This window comes from Monopterus albus, unplaced genomic scaffold (genome assembly GCF_001952655.1).
Source record: "Monopterus albus unplaced genomic scaffold, M_albus_1.0 scaffold235.1, whole genome shotgun sequence".
Classification (NCBI taxonomy): Eukaryota; Metazoa; Chordata; class Actinopteri; order Synbranchiformes; family Synbranchidae; genus Monopterus; species Monopterus albus.
In genome coordinates this window covers 535,417-546,827 of record NW_018128115.1, presented here as the reverse complement: position 1 = coordinate 546,827, position 11,411 = coordinate 535,417, and the positions used below count along the sequence as shown (strand labels likewise).

General features: G+C 42.9%; 1 protein-coding gene across 1 annotated transcript in view; it reads right to left on the bottom strand.

Moving 5' to 3' along the window:
* Positions 1 to 159: 159 nt before the first annotated feature.
* Positions 160 to 11,411, bottom strand: part of srd5a2a (steroid-5-alpha-reductase, alpha polypeptide 2a) — a 15,910-nt gene continuing 4,658 nt past the window's right edge. Inside the window, exons 2-5 of the mRNA XM_020620304.1 lie at positions 8,049 to 8,212; positions 3,615 to 3,716; positions 2,124 to 2,274; positions 160 to 1,660 (exon numbers count right to left, since the gene is read on the bottom strand). Coding sequence (XP_020475960.1) covers positions 1,594 to 1,660; positions 2,124 to 2,274; positions 3,615 to 3,716; positions 8,049 to 8,212 — 484 coding nt within the window. The 3' untranslated portion in view covers positions 160 to 1,593. The remainder of the gene's footprint in view (positions 1,661 to 2,123; positions 2,275 to 3,614; positions 3,717 to 8,048; positions 8,213 to 11,411) is intronic.

Here is an 11,411-nt window from a genome sequence, read left to right as displayed (position 1 = left end):
TGATTTTATTTGTAAAGAAGCTCATGAAGTCATTGCTGCTGAGATCTAAGGGAATGTAAGAATCGTCTTAAGAATCATCTTCGACAAGACTTTTATTTGATTATTAACTTACCGTGTGGTAAGTTAAGTAAAACATTGGATATTTCCCCCACCACAAAATAAACATTTTTATTTATTGGACAGACAGAAAAAAAACAGAAACAAGTGAAATAAAAACACTAATACAAATATAGGATGATAAGATACATATAACAATGGGAGATGGAAATGAATTCTTATCAGGTCAATATCAAATTTTAAACATACCTATACAGTGACCAATGTGCTGGGATGATTATGGATATAAATACCACCCCCGGAGAAGCTGTAGCGATAAGCAATTCCTGTGCTGGTCGCTGCTGTGATTGTTTTGAAGTGAACCTTCCTCCATTGATCTGTGTCCTGCTTTCCCTTTGAGATTGTTTAGGGGATTACTGCATGTTTTCCAGCGGTGATAACTGTAAGCGTGATCCTGCAGAAGTTGACGTCCATCGCACATGTTGTGTAGGGTGACGTGCAGCCAAGGGGTGACAGCCACTGCTGCTTTGCTTTGCCTTGTTCGCTTGTTTCGTTTTGTGTACTTTTTGTTAAGAAGCTTGCTCTGCCTTATATTTCCTGTTCATTGTATAGTACTCAAGTTTTATGGTGTATGAGTCGTATATAAATGGTTGGAGGTGCAGGGAGGCAAGACCCTCCTATGTTTGGTTTGGACTGATTGTTGTGATGTTTATGTATGGGTCTTTTCTAACCTGTAGACCTCTGACCATTTCTTATTCCTGTTCTGCACTGTATTTATTGAGTGGGGAGTATCTTCTTCTTAACCATAGTATTTTAGCTTCTGGGGTTAGGCCTTTTTTAAACATTGTTCCACTGTTAACTTATTTAGTGACTCAAATCTTTATTTCTGTGGACAAACCCAACGTCTCTGTTTGCAGACTTATCTGTGTGTGGTAACCCAGTACTTGTAGAGTTTGTATGAATCTGACCTCTAGAAACTGGAGGGATAATATTCTTTGAGAGCTAGTAAAACTTATTAGTGTCTGGGTTGCATAGGCCCATATATTGGCCCGGTCACAACACTAACAGGAGAGGAAAATACAAGATGTCACATCAGGGCTACAAAAGGTAGTTTCCCCATAGTGTTGTGGTTAGACTACAGTTGTAGACAAGCTGCAGTCCACCTGATGTCTGAGCAAGATGTGAAGATGGGTTGTTTTGAAGCTTGATTTGTGGAAAGTAGCGAAGCACAAAAGTGTTTTAGCTGCTGGACTTGAAATGTCTGTTAGACACGTTTGACAGTGCAGATGAGAAATCAAGGGCAGGCTGTAAGTGAGAAAATCCTGTCAGAGTTACAGTATACGCTTTCTAACTGACCGTAATACAGCTCGTCCCATGGACGCCTGCTGTAGAGAGATTATGAATGTGAAAAGGGAGTGATTTCAGACGGTGTCTTGAAAAGAGATTCAGCAAATTCTGATTATTTCTTCTATAAAAATGTGAATTTGATTGTTCAGCTTCAAGTGTTAGAAGTGAAATCCATGCAGACTTCCATCATCAAAATAAGAAAGGAATAAGAGCTTTCCTGGAGGGAGGGTAGTCCTCAAACTTCTCTTGGTAGTTTCTGCAACAGATACAAAAGAGGTTTGTGTTAAGATGAGCTGAGAGAGCAACAGAAAGTTTAAAATAACTGGCAATTATTGTGAAAGTTGGTCTTTCAGTCATTTCCAAGCAAACATCTCAAACATCCTCTAAAAACATTACCTGCAGTTTGACTAATTTGACTTTTTCAAAACAAATCAATCAAGAAAATAATTAGCAAATAATCCTTAATAAACATAACATCTGGTTTCAGCATTATGGTCATGCTTAATGAGGCTAATCACCTCCAGGTTTTATACACTGTTTAGCTCCAGCTCAGTTTAGGTGAAAATGATCCTTTAAAAAAAAGATCACTTTTTTAAAAAGCTTACGTAAGCCAACAGAAATGACCTTTGAAGTGTGCGCATCCTAAATACATTATAATTTGAGGGAAAGCAAATCAGAGCTACCTGTGGTGATGCTAACAAACCAGGATGTAAAGGTACCTGTGGTGATGGCAGGCTCTGGGCCCGATGAAGCAGATGGTGTGGAAAGCGAAGGCGAAGCTCGGTAAGGACCACGCTGCTATAGCATAACCACACCACTCCACAATCTCCCCGAAGAAGTTGGCACCGGACACAAATTCAAACATTCCACCTGAAACAAAAAGTCCAGCTCAGCAGCAGATTAACAGAAAAGTGTTGGTGAGTCAGAGGTTTGGCTCTTTGCAGCTGATCTTGTGCGAGTCTAGATCAAGTGTGGATCAAATCTAGTGTTAATCAGGATCTAGCGTTATTTAGGTGCTACTCTCTGAGAAATATGGCAAAATCTATATTTTTCTCACTGGAGTCAGTCTCTAGAAAACAGTTGTTCTGTATTCATCAGATCGGTCTCCCCAGCTTTTTCTCACACTGACACAGACCCAGAGTTGGCGGTTACAAAGTCAGCCTGCCTTCTCATCCCTCCCAGGATCCCTGTAGCAGGAAACAAAGGTTCTTGATCCACACCAGATCAGACCCACACTAGATCCTGATGCACACCAAATCTGATCCACACTAGATCCCAATTCACACCAGATTTGATCCACACTAGATCCCAATTCCCATAGAACCCGATCAACATGAGATCCTGATCCACACCAGAAACTCGTCCAAACCAGATCTGATCCTCATCAAATCCTGATCCACGTAAGAACAGGCTTTTAGTTGATTCTCTGGGTTTTATACTGGATAGAAATCACTTAAAGTACTTATTTGTTCTGACTCAGCTGCAGTTTTATTGTCTTTAATTGGAAGCAGGCTTAGATCTGGACCAGACCTTATTGAGATTTTAATTTCTTTGTTTAGAGTTGAAAGTTGGGATGTGAAGTCTGACTGTGCTGGGTTCCTGGGCATACTGGGGTTACAAGTACTGAAACTGTAGACAGTATTGCAAAGTCAGCTTTAAAGCAAGAAGAAATAGATATTAAATGTCCTTGTGGGATCTTCTCCTAGCCTCAGATAAAGTACTTCTCTCCATACTTGTCCTCTTAGATCTCAGTGCTGCTTTTGACACCACTGATCACAGCATCTTATTACAGAGACTTGAACATGTTATTGGGATTAAAGGAACTGCACTAAGTTGGTTCAAATCTTATCAGAAAGATTCCAATTTGTTGATGTTAATGATGAATCTTCCGGTGAGCGGCGAGGACTATAAATGCACTGTGTCTTCCCCTCAGTCCCTTTGGCATGTCCCAACTCGCACATGCACTCACAGCCTGACCCTGCCTTCATCCACAGAGGAGCAATCCTGAACTTAATCTGGCGCTGATATGCAATGTTAGTTTATTGTTTTTGTTTTGATTTTTAGCAGTAGGTTATATATTTATTATAACCATGTGATGCACTACTAAGAACTGGGAGAAACAGTATTTCATTTTTCCCATGTATGTAAGTACTAAGGGAAATGACAAAGTGAATCGTGATCAGATCTGGTGTGGGTCAGGGTCTGTGTACCGTGGGGGATCCTGTAGACGATCTCTCCGGGTTTCCTCAGGTTGCGCAGGATTTGGTCACTGTGGATGTTGATGCCCATACCACAAACAAACAGAAGAAAACCTGCACACACACAAACAGCAGTAATTACGCTTTAGTCTCAACTCAACTTTATTTTTATAGCGCTTTACCACAGCACAGATGACCAAAGCACTTAACATATCATACAAATATAAAAACAACACATAAAAAGCTATAAACAATAATATAAACACTAACACCACGGACAGAGTGTCATTCCTGGTCAAACGCCAATGAATAGAAGTAGGTCTTCAAATAAGACTTAAAAGTGGACAGTGAGGGGGCCTGCCTAATATAAAGAGACAAGGCATTCCATAGGTTTGGACCTATCACAGCAAGTCAACTTATAATGTTCAGTTTTGTTGTTAAGCACTCTGTTAGCATTGGTTGAGCATTATATTCAGAGGTGTTCCTAATATTTTGACCACCCTGTGTATGTGAACAGGTGAGGACAAAAACCTGTCAGGGAAGCTATAAATATGGCTCCCAGAGAGAACCAAGAAACAGGGGAGGCAGAGAAAATGGCAGAAAAGGCTGGAGGAGAGAGAGAAATTATTATTAAAATGCTATGGCTGAATGCTTAGAAAGTTAAGCTTTTTACAAGTAAGGATAATCATAAGATGATTTATGTGTGTGTTTGTTGAAATAATCATTAGAGAATGTGTAAGAATAAAATGTGAAATGATTGTATTGGAAGAATGGAGAGTTCTGTCACGGCTGCGGCCGGAGGCTCTGTCCGGTTGACCGTCTGACTTCCAGGAGACCAAGGACTGCGGAGGGGCAGTCCAGGAAGAGCTCCCCGCTGGGGGTGCTCCCCCACAGGCTGTTCCAGCCTGTAGTTCCCTTGAGGCATATGCTGACACGTGGTTTTCTCTCAATTGGTTTATGAGAAGTCTTCTCTCCCAATTCACCGTGAAAACTAAACATACAGTTCGACAGATTAGCATAACATAAAAGCTAACATGCATGGCACGGGAACAATAATTTTACCAAAATAAGTACAGAAAACACAAATACCTCTTTGGCTGCATTGCCACGAAAGAACAACTTGGTTCTTGCTCCTGTACATATTTTTTATGATCTTCTTCCGCTTTAATGTTCATAACGATGAGTGCCAATTTCCCAGACGAACGTCTACGCTTGTGATAGCTTGAGCCTCTGGCTCGAGGATCCTATTCACGCTAGAGCAGCTTAGCGTGACTTGTACCTAATACTGACATTCAATGTAATAGTACTAAAGGAAATAACTAAAACAACTTAAATTTCAAATTATGCCTTGTAAAAACAATAAACAAGTAGACATAATTATGTACAGTAATGATAACCGTTACACTCCCACCAAATCACACAATATTAACATGAGATTTCTCTAAACGCAACCAGAGCAACATCTGAGGGTTTAAGGAGGTAGCTGCCACAATAAACTGCAGGTTGTTGTTATCTGGGAGGTTTGGGGTCTTATCCTGAACTAATAACATGAAAGAGGGAGGGCTGCAGGGAACTCTGTTCACAGGTTCATGGTAGTCAATTACTGAGTGAATATCTCCGTCATACAACCTCAAGCAGTGTTTGGAGCTTTAATATGTTTCAAATATGCCACCTTAGTGTGAGAGGTAAACTTTATTCCTATGTCCAGGGGTTAGCATATCGTGGCCTTCATACAAACTGGAAGGATAAGGATAATAACCTTTATTGGCCAAGTACGCTACACGCAAGGAATTTGTTTCTGGTACAGAACCGAGGCAGCCATCTGTGGTGCCAACTCAACCAATGGCTCTAACCATCGGGGGCAACTTTGGGGTTCAGTGTCTCGCCCAAGGACACTGACATGTGGACTGCAGACACTCTGATTCGAACCTCTAGCTGGGAGACGACTGCGTTACCCACTTCAGTCGCCCCACTGAAGCTTTATTTTATTGCATCATGTACAACAAAATTTAGTTTGGAGACAAGGGCCCCGGGCTGCTGCATGCATATGCGATCATGGGCAACTTGGGGGGTTCAACGTCTTGCCAAGGACACTTTGACATGCAGACTGCAGGCACCCAGATTCGAACCTTCATCCTTCCGGTTGGGAGACAACTGCCCTACCCACCACACCACTGTCGCAGAGCAGCTCCCAGTTCAGCAGCACCTTCTACTATGAGCGCAGGAACAGCCACAGAACTGAATTTCTGATCATGAAAACTTAGACTTTGTAAAGCTAGCAATGAAGGCCGAGCTGTTTGAAGTGGATTAGTCCCTTGGTCACATCTCAGCTGACAAACATTTCCTCTTATGGCAATGAACGCCCTTAAGGCATTGAGAAATGCATCAGTTGTCATGTCGTCTATCACCTCATTATGTATAGCCCTTGAACATAGACAGGTAAGCAAGAGACCATATTTTTTGAGATCTTTCTTTCCTTCTGTAACATAAATTGGACTAAAGCAGTCTATGCCAATGTAGGTGAAGGGTGGAGTCATTTCCATCCTGTCTTGTGGCAAGTCGCCCATTTTTTGCTCTTCAATACGTCTTCTGTACTTTCTGCAATTGACACATTTGAAGATGTGTGATGAGACTGCGCTGCTGCATCCTAGGATCCACCAACCATTAGCTCTAAGTTCATTCACTGTCATTCCATGTCTCTGATGATGTACCTTTTCGTGCAAGTGCTTGATTAGTAAGGCTGATATGGGGCTGTTCTTTGGGAGTATTGCTGGGTGCTTTATGTGTGGATGCAACATGGCTTGACTTAGGCGTCCTCCCACCCTTAGAATGCCTTCTTCATCCAGGAATGGACTTAACTTGTACAGCTTTCTTTGGTTTTAGAAACTTCTCTCTTTAACTTCAAGCTTCTTATCTCATCTGGAAAGGCTTCTCTTTGAGTTAGCTTGATGATAGCAAGTTCTGCTTCTTTCCTTTTGTCTAGACTTGTGCTTCCACTGGTTTACAGGTGTACCTAATAAAGTGGCCACTGACTGTCCACAGATTTTGGAGAAATGTAACTTAAAGGATGCATCAGGTCAGTGAAAATGATGACACAGTCTGAGGTTTGAAAGTCTGTCCCACTTCTGCTACTATGTCTGGTTCTTGTGTTGGCATGGTTTTACTGCAGCACAAGTGCTTTATCAGCCCCCCTGAACGTCCCATGTGCCCTGTGAGTCACACACACTGAGCCATGTCCTGCACGCCTCAGGTCAGGAGGCCGAACCAGGACCACAGACAGACACAGCAGGTCTGGAGTCTTTAGTGTCATGACACTGGAGAAATGAAAAGATGGTGTTTGCTCAACACAGATAGTTTTCAAATGGAACACCTTTTGGATCTGGACTCTATTACATGAAGGAGCCAGAGGAACGGTTCACATTTGAAAGAAGCTAACTGAAAACTGAAGGATGTGCTTTTGTGCATGACACTGAGACTCTAGCAAAGTGTAGCATCTGCCTGCTGAAACATAAACCACAGGCAACGGCACAGAACTGGTGTTGCTGCTTTTAGCTGCAGGTTTAATGATAATCGATGCAGCTACAGAGTTTGTTAAAGACAAATCTGTTTCAAATGTTATTTTCCTACTGACACTTTAGAACCTGACAACAAAAATCGCATCCAGAGGCAAAGCTACAACAAAAGAAGACTTCTTCTTGATATGGGTGTGAGGACCTTCTAGTTTCTTTATGCTCAACTACAACTCCCATGGTGCATTTCACTAACAAGCATGCAGTCATGGATCTGCACATCAGAATAGTCTGGCAACTGCTCTTACTACCCTTGATCAATCAGAGAATTTCTGTGGGCAGTCCAATAATGATCTACCTTCATTTCTCTTGCTGACCTACGAGCACATTGTACCAGAAACAAATCCCTTGTGGGTTTAAACATACTTGGCCAAATAAATGTGATTCTGATTCTGATCAAACTCCTGATTTCAGACTGATAAACCTGTCCTCGGGTTTCATTCTGCAGGAATCTCCTCTAGCTCTGATGAACTCTGAGCTGGTCACCGAAAGAAAACTCTGAAGGTGAACTGGTGGAGGCTGTGATGACCCACCTGTAGCCAGGCGAGCGTCCACCAGCCAACCAAACCGTTTGGCATCATTGTTAATGTAGCCAAGAACTACTGTGGAATCTGTCCAAAAGAACTCTTGTAGATCTGGGATTTCCAGCTCATTTCACCAATTCGAACTGCAATGACTGCTGCAGAAAGTTCAAGTCTTGGTATAGTTGTGAAGCCAAATAAATGTGATTCTGATTCTGATCAAACTCCTGATTTCAGACTGATAAACCTGTCCTCGGGTTTCATTCTGCAGGAATCTCCTCTAGCTCTGATGAACTCTGAGCTGGTCACCGAAAGAAAACTCTGAAGGTGAACTGGTGGAGGCTGTGATGACCCACCTGTAGCCAGGCGAGCGTCCACCAGCCAACTGTCCTCAAACCGGCCACAATGCAGCAGGTGGTGTCCTTGCATAAAGCCGTTGAGTGAGCAGAAGATGGTGGCACTGAGGACGATGCTCAGGGGGACTGGTCGTCCTCTGGTCAGGGTGCCATAGATAAAACTCCTGAAGAAGAGAATCAAGTCACATCCTGGTGGGTTTTTATCCCACTTCGTGTGTGTGTGTGTGTGTGTGTGTGTCTTTGTCCTCCAACATGGCTGTTAACCAATTTCAAAATAAAAGACCTACTCTCATCACAGAAGGAGTCTACACACGTTTACATTGTCACACTTCTTGAACAACAGTCGGTGCAGCGACTGGAACCATTTACTGTTGGTTGTTCTATTTGACTGAATTACTAAAGAACAGCCACCTCAGCACTGGGAGTAAATAATTAGCTCCTGAAACCAACAGGCAGTGTTCACATTCCTCTGAGTCAGTCTGGATTTGATCTGACAATCATCACGTTGTGTTTTGGCAGTGTTGCAGACTGGTTTCACTTCAGCTGTGGTTTGTGCCGACAGATAAACATGTCTGTGACATTTACGGTGCCATCCTACTGTGGAGGCATGGGGGAAGGGTGTCCCTGCCTCTCCAGCTCATCCCAACCATCAGATTCCGGTGATATTTTAATGCTGATCCTCGTTTACTTTTACTCTGTGTCCATCTGTGGTGTTTTGTGTTGCAAAGCTGCTGTTCTTCATGACAGCTGGTGGTCACACAAAGTCCACAGCACCAGGAGAAGGATGTGGGCCTCACAGCTACATACAACATCTGCTAAATATGCAAGCCTACAAGTCAGCCTACAGATGGGAGGCTGAGCAGCTGGTCCTGTGGTGTAGCCGCAACAACCTGGAGCTGAACACGCTCAAAACAGTGGAGATGACAGTGGACTTCAGGAAGAGCCCCCCCCACCTTACCCCATCACCATAACCTTGGCAGTACTGTATCAGCAGTAAACTCCTTCAAGTTCCTGGGCTCCACTATCTCCCAGGACCTGAAGTGGAGGTCCAACATCAGGACCATCACCAAGAAGGCACAGCAGAGGATGTACTTCCTGTTGGTTGGACACAACAAGACGTGTGGAGACACCACCTTTGGTTCTGGAGAGTCACAGTGGGACTTTTTCCCCAGTGTTTGACATTCTGGGGATAAACGGATCTGTTATGGTTTTGTTCCCCTCACCAGGAGGGTGAGGGACAACTGGGGTTGGACTCAAGATGGCTGACCCAGGTGCTAGTACAAAAAAGGTGGTTTAATGGAATAAAAAAAACGTGACAACAAAACAGGGTCCATAATACATACAACAAGGGAAGGGCAGTGATGACTAAGGAGACCAGCACAGGGACTGTCAGCGTGGAAGACAAAGCACGTATTTAGGTATTGCTAACCGCATAATTAGCGTGATAAGGTCAAGCCAAAACGCACAGACTGTCAGTGTAGCATCTTACACACGTCTAAAAATGCGGGTCAAACATAAACTTTTAACTTACATAGGGTACGTCTTGTCCGTTACATGCCGCAATGCTCCGGCGACCACGGGTCATCTACCAGAGGTATAAATAAGGAAGCCAACAAATCACCGGAATACGCCTCAGGTGTGCGCACCGACCCACGAGTCACTAATTACCCGATGCGACACAGCTGAGGCGTTGATCCCGCAAAAAGGGAGAGCAGGAGAGGAGATAAAGAAAGAGAGGCAGGTCGGGCCGAGCGGACCTGACAGGATCAATCAGATGATGACCTGATTGATCCGTGATTGATCAGTGACCCCGCTGGTTGGGTTTCCAGTCAGTCAGGAGGCTCCACTCGCTTGTCACCATCTGTCCACAGGCTCGGCATCATGTCAGATTGGTACTGTGTGTGACAGTGAGCCAGGTATTTGACAGAAGGCCTTTCCTACCATCTGACTCAGGAGAGTGCTCTGCTGTTTGTTCACTGTACATCTAATCTGGTTACAAGCTTAAAATAGAACCTAATCGAATACCTTTATTGTCATTGCACAGTAGTACAACACCATTTACTGTACATTTCTGATACTTGCAAGTTATAAAATACAATAAATGAAAGATCAATAATAAAGTGATAAAACATAACGCCCCATTGCTTCCTACTGCGTGATACCTCTGTATAGTAGTTTCTAGTGTCTTTTAGGCTCTTTCTGTTTTTAAATGTAATTGTCGTGGCTAGAGTGTGATACCGACTAAATTAATTCAGACAAACCATCCCAATTTAAAGGATCATTTAATATTACAATTATCCTGAACATTTAAACAGATAATCTTGTAGTTAGGAAAACAGAGATTCTCCTCCTGCAATGTGATAGATAAAGCATTAAACAAGATGATTGTCAGGGCGCCAGTCAGTTCATAGTCTGTCAGTCAGTCAGTCAGCCCACAGTCAGTCAGCGTCTCCCTGGCCAGGTCTGAGCTCACTCAAGGCTGCCACACCATCCTTAATTCTTCTCCTTCTCTTGGCCAGCTACCCACACACACCTTCTTCCAAGCATTGTCTAAACTGTCCAGTACATGAACTTCTAGGTCACATTGACCTGGCGCACATTTCCTTTTTCTAAATCTGAACAGAGCACACGAACAGTTCACATAAGGCTACAGCTACAGTATATCCATTCCCTATCTGAGGAGGAAGTCACTCGGGATGTTGACCCATAGGCTAAACAAGGGGGACACAGCCCAAGATATTCTTGCCTGATCCAGAAACAGATCAAGCTTCCGTACACACTTAGCTCAGCCTTACATCCTTACACAACTACTACAAATAATATCCATATATTATTTATATAGAACTACATACTGTTCTATTACATATTACCTCTGGAACCTTGTTTATTATTAACCACTACATAATTTTTACTTTTTTCTCTTTGTAGCTATATAAATACAGTGAGGAACAGAAGTATTTGAACACCCTGCGATTTTGCAAGTTCTCCCACTTAGAAATCATGGAGGGGTCTGAAATTCACATTGTAGGTGCATTCCCACTCTGAGAGACAGAATTAAAAAAAAATTCAGGAAATCACATTGAAAGATTTTTAAAGAATTTATTTGTCTAGCACTGCTGAACATAAGTATTTGAACACCTGAGAAAATCAGTGTTAATATTTGGTACAGAAACCTTTGTTTGCAATTACAGAGGTCAAACGTTTCCTGTAGTTCTTGACCAGGTTTGCACACACTGCAACAGGGATTTTGGCCCACTCCTCCACACAGATCTCCTCTAGATCTGTCAGGTTTCGGGGCTGTCGCTGAGCAACGCGGAGTTTAAGCTCCCTCCAAAGATGTTCTATTGGACTGAGGTCTGGAGA